Consider the following 15485-nt stretch of genomic DNA (forward strand, 5'->3'; position numbering starts at 1 on the left):
TCTTAAAATTGATTCTTCGAAGGTGGTTAATATTGTCAACGACACGACAGATGGTTCCATTCGTTAAAGGGTGACATCTTCCTTTTGCCCGGATAAATCTATCGACTGTTAAGTGGGTGTAATGCGTGGGGTGGATCGTGATTAGACGATTAAACCTTTTCAAGGGACTGGTTAGTTCCACTATGTTAAAATATATGACGGAAGGGAAGGAGCCTAATAAAATAGAGGGTTCACGGGATTAGTCTAATCTTCATTTTCGTACAACTGCTATTTCGCACACCATGAATAAATATTCTTGATCACGTGTATGGTGTAGAAAATTCATTTCTCTATTCATAATAGATATCTCCCTGTAGAAATAATACAATGTTTGATTAAATACATTTTCCTATATTTTATTAAATTTCTTATATTTTGTTTTTTTTTTAATTTAAAATTTGCAATCATCTTGATTGTCCACACAACTTCGATATTATATCAGATCCGCATAGAAATGCATTAAGGTCGCATCCGTTATTGTGTTTGGAGTTATCATCAAATAAACGATTACAATAAAAACTCACGTACGTGCGCTCATCTATGATATATATGTAAGTGTATGTGTCAGTAAACGAGCATAACTACCTCATATCGAACGATTCGTCATAGTTTTGCAAGCGATTTTGAAATAATTTCCCGATCGCAATTCATGACACAAGCCAAACACGGTGGTGGCGAGATGGCATCGAGGAAACTTAGCAACCGGACGCAACCATATATATATTTGTTATTTATCCTTACTTAAAGAATATTAATGTAAGTACGATCTTCTTCAAGATAAAAAAATAAATAAATAAGGGAAAGTTAGTTAACGTAATTTTGTTATCAAAGATCGTTGTTAATTTTTTTTTTCTTTGTTTAGCAATGTTTATTTCCTTTGCTAATTTTAGGATGAGGAGAAACTAACTATGACGAATGTTTTGTTTCTTACGAAAAAAAAAATTATTGAAAAATTATCTCAATGAAAAATGTCTATTTATATTCGTACAAAATATTAGAACGCACGAGTTTGAAGGTAGTACGAACTTTCAAAGACAAGGCGTGATTTCCTGTACGTTTTACGGTCATCCCATGTTACCCGACATTCGGCATCTACAAAGTTAAACGACACCTTCGTTCTTATTCAACTCGCGATTTCCTTACCATTTCCATTTGTCCTAGTAATTGGGTTAGGAGAACGAACATATACTTACACTCGTATCAAAGTCTCTCGACTGTTTCCCCAGCGAAACCAAAGCCTCGATGATTTTCTGAGATCGGTTTTAACAACGTGGTAAACATCGTTTTGTACTTTAAAGGATGCAATCTCTTTTACATTGTCCTTCTCTTTTCTTCTCTTCTCTTCTCAGTAAGGTAACATTTGGGTCAAGGTATATACTTGGATATACATCTACCTAACTTTAATGTGCTTCTGAAAACAACTCGGACGTTTTTAAACAAAAAGAGAAAACAGAAAACAGAAAACAGAAACAAGTGTCTTCTTTTGGACAAAGTTGATTCGAGAATAAATAACAAAAGATTTGAGGAAAGTTTTATTTATGATTTTGCGTTCACTGACGATCAAAACGTATAATTATACGAATCAAATTCAGGACACGAGTAATTTCATATCATAATCGTGATATCACAGTTCATAAATTATAGTGTAACGATTATGACAACATTAGCAAGGTAATGAACCATGAAATGTGAAAATAAAAAGAAGGAAAATATTTAAGACTTTAATCGAAGCGAGTGAAACTTTGATTAATTAAAATTTATCGTAAAATATCGTTGATTGAAGTAATTTTCAAATTTCATTCATTCACACACATACACAAATATAATGTTGATCGAGAGCCTATAACAATTCTCTTCCTCTCTTTAACTTTTCTCTACAATGTTAGCGTTAACTCGTCGAGCAAAAGCATGGATAACAGGAGAAAGTTCGATTATATGCTAAAGGGGAAAAAAAAAACTTACCGATGGAATTTCCGTTTCTATTGTGGCAAAGTATTCACATACCTTTTCCCGTATGTGCGCGAGTTTTAGAAGTCATTTCTTAACAAATTTCTCACGTTTCATCACGAGTAATACAATCTAATGTTTCAAATGTGTATTATCAAATTGTATTTTTGTAATTTATTAATCTAATTAATCACTTATAAATAGAATTTACATTTGTAATAGTTGATAATTACAAATATTATAAAAATGTACATATAAGAAAATCGTAAAACAATCAAATGGCTTATAGTTGTTACTCCTAATGTTAATTTAATAGGATAAACGTTTATGTACTTTAACTAATAATTAATTTTACATAGTATTTTCTCATCTTTGTAAAATCGCAAAAATCGTTTGAAAAAAAAAAACCCCGGAATAAAATCAAACAATGTTTATTGTTAGCAATGTAGAATCAAAGAGAAAATAAAATGACGATAAATAGTTGAATATCGGTACGTACCGTTACCGATATCTTATCGAACAAAGGAAACGGACACAGAGTCGTACCATTTATTGATAAGAGGAGACATTGGTATCCACTTTAGTCGTTGGAAAAGAAGCAAGTTTCGCTTTGGGATCCGAAACGCGTTAATCGACTACTCTCTATCGCGATTACCGCGAGTTTCTCCATAGTATACGCCTCTAATTACAGAACTTTACTCGGAATCGGACTCTTTAAATTAATGGCTGCGATTCGATCGGGCTATTACAAAAGATCGATGAGATTCCAGTGAGGCTCGATTAACTAGCTTACATTCGCGAGAGAACAAAATAATAGCTATCATTAACGTAACTATAGTCTTTCCGATAGTTTCAATTTTCATCGAGTTAAAACTTTATCCAAAGAGTGTTTGAGGTTAACTCTACGTTGAGTAGAAGTGTTCATAGACGGCAGCACATTATAGAACGATCGACTTACCGATCGAGTAAAAATCGATTCACGACGATCGGTTTCACAATTAACTCGTTCTTCTTTTTATAATAAAAAAAAAAAGGAAACATTTATATATATCTCAAATAATATTTTTATTATTTAATGGACTGATAGTATTTCTTATATTGCAAAATATGACAAAGGGAAAGTACAATTAAGAAACTTATTACCGACCGAACTCTAATCTGTATTAGATTCATCGGTAATACAGTGTCCTGTAAAATGGGCAGAAAATAACCTTCCAAAGTCTGATATTACTGTTAAAAGTTTCCTATTACAAGATACAAAAGATAAATAATATTCCTCTTTTCTCGTAAATCAAGAATACACCTCTTACGTTTGTCTTTAATCACAATCTCTTTTGAAATTTATACTTTTTCCCATTGCAATAAGGAAATTTCAAAGAAATTCTTATGAAGAGTCTTTTTGTAGTTTTTTTTTTCTTCTTTCACCGCCTGAACAAGTGCCTGCGGTTAAAGGAAAAAAGAAAAGTCCCTCAAACTCAGCGTGATTCTTGGCAATAGGGAAAGGGAGTTGGTCCTACTCAACACAATGGATTCCTTTATTATTTCGAAGTTATTGCAAGCGGATCCTCCCTCTTCTCTTGTGTCCCGCCCCTTATTCGGTGCTCTCTACTCCCTCTCGTCACGGCATCTCGCTCAGCAGCGAAATTTCTTTCGTATCGAAGCGTGACGAGCGACTCAATGGGACGTGAAAAAAGTGAAATCTTCTCTTCTCTTTTCTCAGTAGGGAGGGCGAATACCAAAAGGCCCCCAAGGCTCTCCTTTCGTTTCCATTAACGAGCCGCAGGACGATTGAGTTCTCGGGATATTACCGAAAGGTTGGTTGGATGGTTGGTTGGTTACTTGGTTGGTTACGTGGTTGCTAGGTATATAGGTATATAGGTGGTACTCACCATCGACGTAAAGTAAAACTTTTCAAATTCCCTCTCGTGATGACGAGCTGCTGAGAGCGTTGTTGCTGAGTGCTGTGCGTGTTTCGACAATACGTCTTCACCTTTTTTGCAGAGCCACGACAATACCTGCCGAGCAAATAGATAGAATTTATTGAACTGCTTTAGAAAAATCCACTTGAATTGTCTTTTGATGATTAAATTTCTAATGCCAACCTCCATAAAAGTACATACAAAATAAGAAATATTTAGGATGGTAAAAGTTAAGAACTGATTAACCCTAATAGAGTTAAATGGAACAAAACACAAAAGATTCAAAGGTATGTCCAAAAAGGGGTAATTAGATCGTTTCCATGGGCATGTTCGACGTGATTAATGATTCCTCGTCGAAACCAGGGCCTACTGACATTGTTGTGGGGGGGGGGGGCCCGGCAACCGGCAAGATGTTCGTTCGTATAATTAACGGGAGCTGCTAACCCAAAGAGTGAGAGAGAGAGCAATGGAGAAAAAGATAGAGGACAAGAAGACACGAACGTCGTCCACGTCGCCGTGCGAAATAACGAGCAGTGCAAACGAAAAGGTGCCTCCTCGCCCTCGGGCTTATCTGAGAGGAAAGGAGAGGAGTAAGATGGAAACCGCTTGAATCATAAGCAAACCACGGGTTATTCGGGTCACTGGGCCGAGTGTTCGCGTGTTTGCGATCGAATATCAGTAAAAGTCGTAACACTGTAATAATGTTTCACAATGTTTGGGTATACGAATCTAGTTTTTGATTTATTTTAGGATATTAACCTAGTTATTACATATTTTCGTAAGCAAAAACACTTAGCCTTATTGGAATTTAATAGTTGCTTCAAAGTCTCTCTATCTTGTTTGCTTATTATCCATCAATTCCTGTTTTTAAGATTCGTCATAAGACATTTACATTTATCTATATTTGCCATACGTGAGTTTGAGATTTTAAACGAAGTTAAGTAAACATTCTCGTGAAGAGTTTGACTATTGATATTTAAACAAGTCAAAAAATCATAGGTGTCATTCTTATGGTAAATTTTTGAATTAATTTGTTATACTTTAAAGTATCTTTATTTATACGTTATTGTGGGACACTTGAAATATTTATCTTGGCACATTATTGAATTGTCTGAAGTATTTATCATTACATATTATGGGACAATTTGAAGTGTCTACTTAGATAATATAGCTATCTGGAGTATATATCATAATAACACATTATTGAACAATCTCGAGTGGTTATCTTGGCACATAATAGAATAATCTCGAGTAGGTATCTATCATAGTATTGACTGATAACGAATCAGTCCCTCAATTACTATGAAAACAGTTATCAATAGATGACGAGTTCATTCATTCCTAAACAGATTATCAAATGTAGGCTGCATCCCAGTTTAATAGAAGCCTTTAAAAGTATAGTTAGGCATTAGTAAACGAAATAACTATTTGATTAATTAAATGAATGCAATTATAAAAACTTGATTAGAATACAGATAGAAATGTTTATTATCGTTCAAATTTAAATGTATATAATAAATCTTTTTAGCATAGTTATCTCGTGGACTATCCTACCTACCGTCATCACGCTCGATCGCTATCAAATCACCGTCTGTATCGTTAGCTCTGATCGCTCCGTTAGCAAAGAAGCTATAAGAGCAGCAAAAGAAGAAGTAAAGGAGAATAGAAAGAGACTAGACAAGCAACACGAACAACAAGAATAACAAGAAGAAGAAGAAGAAGAAGAAGAAGGAAGACCTTCGTAGGAAGGTCTCATAGAAGAAGGAAGCGAATCGTTTGAGAGAACGAGGCATCCCGTTAAGGGAAAGATACACCACGTACAGAGATACACAGAAATCTCTTCGATCATAAGCAGAGCGTAGGTTATACGGGTCACTGGGCCGTGTTAAGCTACCTCTAGAGAAAGAAAGAGAGAGAGAGAGAACTCAAACACGTTGGTATAGAAAAGAGAAGAGAGTTTTAAGAAAATAAAACGAAGAACATGAAAGAAAAGGAGATAGAGAAGCGAGTATATATCGCGCGCGAGAGAGGTGAGTACAGGTGCGAATAAGTAGTGTGCCGTGCGCCATTGCAAACGCAAGGAGAAGAAGGTGTCGTGACCCCGCAACGAACGTGGCGACCCTGCGTTTTATCTCACCTACTCCGCGCGTGCGTCTTTTGCACGGAGGAGCGTGTTTACACGGCACGTAGAAGAGGACTAAGCACGCCTAACGGACGAGCAAGTATTTAGGTTCCTTCGTGACACCAACAGCATTTCCTCCTATCTTTCTCTCTCATATTCTCTCTCCCTATCTCTCTTACGGTATTTCATATTATCTTTTCTCTCTTCTATTATTGTTCCCTCTGTCCGTCTTTTTCATTCTTTCATTGATTTTCTCTCTCTATCTCTCTCTCTCTCTCTCTCTCTTTCTATTTTATTCTCTCATTTATTTTACCTTCTTTTCTAACTTGTTCTCTCACTGTCCTTCTTAGATACTTATAGTTATTCAGTTTCTCTGTTTATCTATAACTATCTGTCTCTTTTCATGGTTCACTCTCGTCTGCTTCCGCGTGCTGCATCTTCTCACGCGCCTAGCCTCCACAACCTTCCTCCTCTTTCTCCTCCTCCTTCTTCTTCTTCTTCTTCTTCTTATATCCTCTTTCCTCTCCTTACCTTACTTCTCAACTCGCAAAACGATCTTATCGCGCTTATGGGACACGTAAGACGTCCGATTATTGCGGGATCGGCCGAGGGCACCGATAGAATGGACTTTCTGAGAAAGCAGTAAATCGCGAATTTACCTACTTCTAGCCGACTTGCTCGCGCTTTACGAGCCTCCCGCCGGGCGAATCCTCATCTCTCTTTCGTTCCAAGAGAGTAAGAAAAGGTTGCTTGCGAAGGAGGTGGAGTAGGAGGAAAACTACAACGATGACGACGACGAAGACGACGACGACGACGACGAAAAAGAAGACTGTGTTTTACAGACGAGAGTCACTTCGGGCGTATAAAACGCTGTCTCAACTCGATGAGAGATTCGTTTCGTAGAACGGTGTAGGAATGACGTAACGAAGAAATGTTATCTCATCTTTGATAAGTTCTTTTTACTTTATTTTTAAACGGAATTTGAAGAGGTTAAGTCAACTTTGTACAGTGGTGGTAAAATGGGGTACTAATTCAAGAAAAATGGCGATTGGTATGCCGTCCATATAACCTCAAATAAAAAGAAATAAATATCATAGCCTGAATTATTCGTTGAAGTGATCAAAGTATATACGATCGTACGGTTTCATCGAGTCACTTTTATTTCATCGATAAAGAGACTTCTTCTTCCTCGTAACGATGCATCTTCCCCGAAACGTCAGTTTTACGATGCCGCCTCGTTTGAGTTTTGGGACGAGGCTCATTTTATCGTTCCACATTCACAACGCCGACGAGAATGAAAGGACGTCGAACCAGGAACATGATCGCTTAGCTCCGAGACCTGCTGAGACCCGAATTTTCGTTTCACGTAAGAGGAGAATCGTTGCGGCTCATCTCCCTTTCACGTGACACTTTTACGTCAAGTGGAAACCACCCCACAGTTAACGATCAAACAGATATAATTGAACATCTCAACATTCGAAAAATTCTTATTACTAACGAATGTTCAATGTAAATTATTTGATATTGAAGCTTCTTACGTGTGCAAGTTGCACGAATCAGAGGGAAAGGGATATCTTCTAGGAAATAGTAGATCGTGACATGTTAGAAATGAGATGTCCAGTTGGAGAGTATTGTGAGATAGGATTGTAAAAGGGTTTTAAAGAGGTTAGAATGAAACTGAGACGTTCGTGGCGCCGTTTCGTCGAGAGAATCGGTTCCCCCGCGCGCTTGGAGATTCTCTCTCCGAAGTTGGAGCTCGTTCGACTCGACTAGGATTTATTCGATCGGCCGAGTCGATTTTTCGCACTCGATCGTCGATACCATCTCACTATAGGTCGCGGACAAGGGGGTTTGTTTCGCCTCGTGTCTACTCCACTAGCCTACGGGCTAGGATTAATGGCTCGCTCGATGCGCGTTTACTTCGCCCACACTCTCTTTCTCTTTCTTTCATTCTTTCTTTCTTTTCTTCTTTTCTTTTTTTTTTTTGTTATCTTTTTGTCCCCTTTCTTACCACCACCTTGATTCTCTATCGGTCAAAGTTAGTTTGCCCCTGCCAATCGGGTGGGTGTATGTAAGATACTTTCTATCGTAACTGAGAGATTTTACCGTTTGCGAGAAGCATACGTTTATTGTCTTTTCAAAGGGCGATACAGATATACACCTCTGACCAATTTTTACCGACTTACCTTTTATTTTCTTTTTATCGCATCCTATAAATATTCAAACAGGAAATAGAGTTCTTTTTCTTCTTCGAATAAATGCAATTCTTTGCTGTATTTAATCATTCGTATATTAAAAATATTTCTGCATAGCTTACAATCTTTTTTTCAATTTTTTTTTTAGATCAACCAGTTGACTTCTGTCATTTATAAAAAATGCAATAAAAATATCTTTTTAAAATTGATCCCAGTACAATAAAGAAAATATACGAAGGATCTATTACTCGTCTCTTCAAGCAAATTCCAAGCCGACGTATGTACTTATGTGCATGCTTTACTCTCAGCTACATTTCGCTCGTCTCAGTCACGCGTCTTTTACGTATGACGTGTATCAATGGACGAGGACCGTCGGAACGATCTTTCTCGGTATGGAAAAGGCACAGATCCCCATCCATTGGTAATTTACAGTGATGGGTTCGTACAACCCACAAAATGAACAACTCGATACTCGTCAAGAAAATTATCTCCATCGAAATGAATTCCAATAAAACTTCATGACAGCTCTCTTTGGTTATCAAAATATTTAACATAAATTCAATCGTTTATGGTATTTATATATAATAATTTTTTAATTATTTTTTAGAAGAATTTCATTTTAAAATAATTGGAAATTTAAATAATAATGAAAAAGAAATATCATACAATAATTGATAGATACCATCATTTAATGAAAAAAATAATGAAATAATATCGTGAACAAATGGGGGTATTAAAGCCATCGCTATTTAAAGTAACTTGGATAGATCGAATCGAAGGGATGACACAAAAGCCAAAGGCTGTCAAGTTACACGCAAAATTGACAGTTCGCAATCGGTCAATGGCAGTCTGTAGGTACTTGGGAAAAGATCCCTTTTAGTTGTTGCGGCAAAAGGATAGGCGCCATCATGGGACTAGGATGTACCGTAAGAAATATCTAAGCTTAAAGAGAACACAGTTTGCAATAGTCTTCTAACATAAGAGAGTTAGTTGGCCAAGCGTGTGCTGACGACGAGCTTGAGATTTATGGACGCCGGACTTTTCGTCGTTCGATAAAATCTAACAGTCGAGTATGGCGTCTCTGGTGAGACTAACTCACCGAGCCGAATAATCGATAATACCGATCGATTCTCTTTCACGTGAAACTTAATTCGACCCAATGCACACACACACACATCGTTCAAACTCTAAAGACAATATATACTCTCATATTTATTCAAAAGTCAAACGATTTCATATTATATTTTATTCCTTTTATTGTTAAAAATGTCCCAATTATAAATAAGAACTTTTGAATCTATTCAATTTTATTGGATGCATTTGATTTTTTCTAATTCGCCGATAGACGTTAGCATAGAAACCATTTTAGAAGCAACTACAATTGTATAGTCTTTTTACATTGTATCTCTCTTTCTCTAATCGGAGCTACTTTGCTAGAGATAAATAGGACCATTACACACCCTATTTCTAGTACGTACCACCGACAATACAATAGAAAATACTTCGATGGAGGCTTACAAGTAGGTAACAACCTTCCTACCACCTTATCGGCATGTTTCGGATATCTAATCGTTGTTTCTACCGATTCGATTTTCGATCGACAGAACCCGTTATTTCCGGCTAAAGATCTTTTCTAATAACAATTACTACTTATAATACTTCTCGTTGAAAAACATTAAGTTAATAATTCAGGTGTTTAAATGTAATGCTAATAAAAACATTTATAATTTTATTATAAATGAAATAATTCGTAGTGATTTCTAAGATAGATTTAAAAGCAATACTTTTGAATATTTGTATGGATGTATTTAAATGAATATCGGCAGAAAACTTAGCGATCAACTACGATGCATTAATTTCATACTCTATAGGCGCATTCACGCATGTATTCTTTTTCATTGAAAGTTCGCTCGGCATGCGGTGCTGCGACATTTCGTGGTGTTTTAAGTTATGTAAGATAAATTATAGTAGTCATGTTGGAATGCGGGGACATTAACTGGCAGGCGTTAAAATTTACTCTCATCTAACTGCGTAAATCATACGGTCGAGACCCGTACCATAAATGCCGTCATTGCTAGTGTCCTTTTTTGCGTAATGCTTTAATAATACTGAACGAACTCCCTGTAATCTTTCGTGTAAGTTGTTCGTATAAGTTGTTACTCAGAAATCGTTCCTGTGTTTTTCGTCTGTCGCGTCATAAAATATATCGAATCGATCATTTCACCCCCCCCCTCATCCTATTGAATTCAACGACAATGGAAGAAGAAGAAGAATCGAAAGCGAGTCAGATCGATTTTTATCACATTTATTCAATTTCATTCGTTTTCTCCTTTAACTATGTTAACCGCTTTGTTTCCTTTTTTGTTGTTGTTGTTGTTCTTGTTGACCCCTTGCTTTTTATTCGAAGCATCGAAAAATGGGGGAAAAGCGTTTCTCCTCGGTATCATCTTTTTTCTTATATAATTCGTAAAAAGTAACAACAAAATTTCTTCATTGTCCATCATCCATCAGCCCTAAATATTTCTTTTAATAAATCTTACATTAATCTACAAATCTAAGATCAACTATCGACAAAATTAAAACACAAATTTTCCTTCTCGCGAATATCTTGATCTAATTAAAAAAAAAAAAAAAAAGAAAAAGAAAAAACAAAGATAAGAAAATCACGGTTAGACGAGCATGGTCAACGATAGCGGAAGAACCACGAGATAAATTAAATCCAGAATTAGAAGTCGTAGCTCGCGATAAATGCCATTTCGATTTGCCGTTTAACATACGTGCTTGCTTATCGGACTTATGGGATAATGTGTACGGGAATCTATAAGGTGTATACCTTCATACACATGCTTACATCTACCTATATATATTGAATATCTTCTTTTTGCCGGTAAGAGCTCGTCTTGATTGGTTTTACCACCCTATCGGATGATTAAACAAAACAAAAATATCAGAACCGGTGAATTGCTCTTTCATCCTTTCCCCCTTCATTCATCCACCCTCTCTCCTTTACCTACCGTTAATCCATTTATCGATTTTTCTCTTTCTATCTAATTGACTATCATCTAACTTTTTATCTTTTTCTTCCTTTTGGGTGAATCAAAAGTTCGTACGTTTTTTAATTAAAATTTCACTCGAACACAATTTTATTGACTTCAAAAAGTTGCTGCACTATCTGAAACAACATAAATAAATCTCACAAACTTTTAGTTCACCCTAATGCTATTCTTTCCCTCTCAACATTTTCTTATCTATCTCTCTTGAATTTTTACCCTCGCAAAAATTCTTCTTATTATTATCACTTTTATTCCCAAATTTTGTTTCACAATTTATTTCTCTTCTTCTAATCTTCTTTCTTCATTTCCCCCTCCCCCCTTCCCATTGGCAATATCTGTTTAAACCCAATAACTCATTGGACTCTATGCAAGAGGTTACGTTAAGAAGCTCGGTTGTGGTAATGAGGATACAATTTACTCTTAATAAGAAGATACGCATCATATTTTACGAGCAAAACTCCATGCGCTTCCGCACCATGTATGGTGTCCTTTCCCCTTCTTCTCCCCCTTTTCTCATAAACCCGTTGCACGTACACTCTCTTGACCATTAAGAGGCGCGAACGTCTTAACGAGAGAAGGACTATACCGAGGACGACGTAATCCTCCTCCCGATTACATCGTCTTTTTCTCTTTATCTTTCTGTTTCTCTTTGATGCTTTCTCTCTCTCTCTCTCTCTCTCTCTCTTTCTTATTCGATGACAAAATAATGAAATTTACGTTCGCATAGCTTCGAACATCTTCTTCCTCTTACCTGTATTCGAGTATATACCCTATCATACTTCTTTCAACTTTACGATCGGTTCTTACATATATTTTGTACCTTTCAAAAAAAAAAGAAAAAAAAAAGAAAAAAAATCACGTGATTAATATATAAATAAGGGAAATAATTAAACGGCATGGTAGAATTTTTGTCGAACCTTTTTCTTCCTTTCTTTTTTTTTGCAAAACTCAACATCCTTGACACGATTTTCACAACTTATCGAATATTTGTATGCATTTAATACGATAATATATCGTTTTACTGGGAAAGAATATCGATTATGAGCAGCTATAATTCGTTGTCATAATTATTAATGGTTTTTATGTTTCAATAAATTTTCATGTAACATTTCTTAATTTCTATTTCCGAAAAATATTGACTAAATGTTTATATTCTCTTGAAATGATATATATGTATGTTTGTATAATGTGCACTCATAAATAGATTTACAAAACGTTTGTAAGTTGGTACCACGTTGGTGTAAGTAAAGGTAAGACGATTACAAGTCGTCGAGGATGGTAACCGCAATCCGCGGGTGCATCCTATATGGAAGAAAGGGAGTCTCTTGCGGAGACCTAAGATTATAGTTATTACTGTAATAAAGATACACGCTTTGTTTGCCTTAGGACGGTCTCTCAGGTTAAAAGAGAAAAGAGTGTATACCTACTTTCTTTCCAAGATCTCGAGCAACCAAAGCGATTTATTTGATCGTTCTCCGCAAAAGACGAAAGGGCTGCGTTAACGACGCATAACATGCCGGAAGCGGTTGTTGTTTCAAAGTGATCCTCGCAAATACACTTAGGTACTTCTCTAACCAAACTTATTTTACTTTCTAAAATGTTCAATCTTTTCAAGAAGTTTGCAAAACTTGTTGTCATTGCCTGTCTTGTCATTCGTTGTTCAGATTGAATATCTTTAGATAAAATAAATTCGAAGATAATGTATTCCTTCTAAAGGGAATCATTGATTAAGATGAGAAACAAACTTTCTAATTTTTTACCATCTCTAATTCAATCCATCATTTATTTTCTTTCAATGGTACATTTAGTATGAGTATTCAAAAATATTACAAGTATTATTTGATTACAAAGGATTGATTCAACTGCACCACTCTAAATTATTCTAAACGTATCATTGATTTATTCGAAATAAAAAAGAAAAAAAAATACACTACCTGATGTACAAAACTAATGGTAAGATATCCAAAAGAGAAGCCCATAGAGCCGAATCCGAGAACAGATTTTACGATCCACCCTATAATCTTGAACATTTGATCACGATCGTCTTCTTATCTTGAGAAAATAGTTACAATACTCAAAGTAAGAAAACTTTCATCGATAAAACGTTGCCGTGGGAATGACAATTAATTGTCAATAAAATACATTCTTATAGGACTCGCACGACGCTAAGAGCAAAATCGTGTTACCATGACTCGAAATAGAGTTACGCACCGACAAAAGTACAACAATCGTCATGAAAACTAAACCATTCCATAAATACTATTCCCCTTTCTCTCGTATTGTCAATATTTTAAAGTCTTTCGTTTCTTTGATAAAAATGTAAAATACTCCCCACCCTAAAAAAAAAGAAAAAAAAAGAAAAAGAAATCAAATGATACGACGCCTTTTATCAATCGAACGAACGTGGGTATAGTTAATTCGTAACCAACAGAGAGCTTAGTCTATTACGCAACGAATCTATCGAATCATTAATCATCCCCCTATGATAGCGAGGACATTAACGACGATCCGTTAGTTTGCATTGAACGTAAGTACACTTTAACACTACGTAGAATTCTCTCAGTCGCGGTAATCGATAGATCGAGTTCTTTGAAGTCGAAAGAGAGAAAGAGAGAGAGAGAGAGAGAGAACCGTTCTTAGAAAGTGTAATAACCGATTGTACTTGACACTGTGCTTTATAACGGCTGATTTGCAACTTATAATTCACAGCTACGCAGTCACCTCCAGAGATAAACCGCGAAAGCGTATTTCCTTGGTGCTGCTCTCCATTGAATACCCAACAGAACTTCCCCTTCTCTTTCCATTCCTCTCTCTCTCTCTCTCTTTCTCTCTTTCTCTCTTTCCTTTCTATCATCGGATGCAAGAAACCGAGTGTTTGCGAAAGGTAGAAGGGGAGAGCTTGGGTTAAAGAAGCAATTTCAAGGAACACGGAGTAAAGCGAGGGACGTTATCACAGCGGGTACTACGTCTCGCTACAAAGATAAGATAAGAAATGTGAGAGAGGAAGAGAGAGAGAGAAAGAGAGAGAGAGAGAGAGAGAGAGGATAAAGAAGCAACTCGGTTTTCTTGCTGCTGACTCTTTAAACGCGTTTACTGCCACGAAAATTTTATTACCTTTATCCTATCCTTCACAGTTATATTCGTAATTTTTTTTTGTCTTTGTTCATTCTATTTGGAATTTTCATTGGAATAGGATTGTTAATAATGATTTTTTTTTGCTATTATTATTAAATAGTTACGCGTTTCAATTTATATTGCTATTTAATATTTGCGTTGTTTAATGTATGATAATATTTTTACAATGAAATTGCGATAGTTATGAAAATAGGTGGTTTTAAAAAGTGTGTGTGTGTTTTTTCTTTTTTCTTTCAAATGAACGAGTATGAAACCGTGAAAAGTGATTATTAAGCTCAGTGACACGGGTTTACTAGCGTAACACCATGATTTCACAGTGGTTGCCTTTTCCTGTTTGCCGAATGACACGACACAATAAAAGACAAGGGAACAACAGACGATGAAAATGAAACGACTATGATTAAAAAGCAAAATTTGAATAAAGGACTATTGTGTTCGAAGAAGAAACTTTAAATGTCACGTCTGTCCAATATCAAAGTTCTATAAATCCGACCACCCCCTAGTTTGCATTCATCTATTTGCATATTTATAAAAATCATTTGCTAAAAGTTCCTTCGAAAACTTGAAAGAATTCGCACGGCCTTATTCGCACGAGAATAATGAAAGTAACGGCCAAGTAAAGCCGGTTGGTACTTAGAGAAGTTGCTATCGCGATATTTTAATGACTGGATCAACGCTAATTACCATCTCTTGCGAGGTATTATCATGAAATTGTTTTCCGCTTGCTGGTGCCGGTGTTGTACTTTCGTTTGAGAACGACGGTGAGCGCCAGACGAGACCATTCAAGGACGATTCTTTTTAATGATATTATACCAGTTTTAACTTGAACAACGATTAATATTTTTCTATCATTAATATATTAATTTATTCACTTTTTTCATTTGCTTTCGTTCCTCATCATTTTTCATTTTTAATTATATGGTTATAAGTAAGATATACTATTTATTATATTAATAATAATAATAATAATTACTATACATATATACAACTATTTAATTTAATTTATGTTATAAGAAATTGTTAAAAAAAAAATATAAGGGTGGAAAAAATTCAATGTTTTCCATGATCAAGGGAT

General features: G+C 35.7%; 1 protein-coding gene across 7 annotated transcripts in view; it reads right to left on the minus strand.

The window, feature by feature from the left end:
• The window catches only part of LOC107069348 (uncharacterized), a 215190-nt gene that overhangs the window by 33276 nt on the left and 166429 nt on the right, over nt 1-15485 (minus strand). For all 7 annotated transcript variants that reach the window (XM_015326593.2, XM_015326592.2, XM_089169874.1 and 4 more), the window contains one exon: nt 3876-4001. In XM_015326593.2, coding sequence (XP_015182079.2) covers nt 3876-4001 — 126 coding nt within the window. The remainder of the gene's footprint in view (nt 1-3875; nt 4002-15485) is intronic.

This window comes from Polistes dominula, unplaced genomic scaffold (assembly GCF_049000335.1).
Source record: "Polistes dominula isolate Pdom_NZ unplaced genomic scaffold, Pdom_raw_medaka contig_49, whole genome shotgun sequence".
Lineage (NCBI taxonomy): Eukaryota > Metazoa > Arthropoda > Insecta > Hymenoptera > Vespidae > Polistes > Polistes dominula.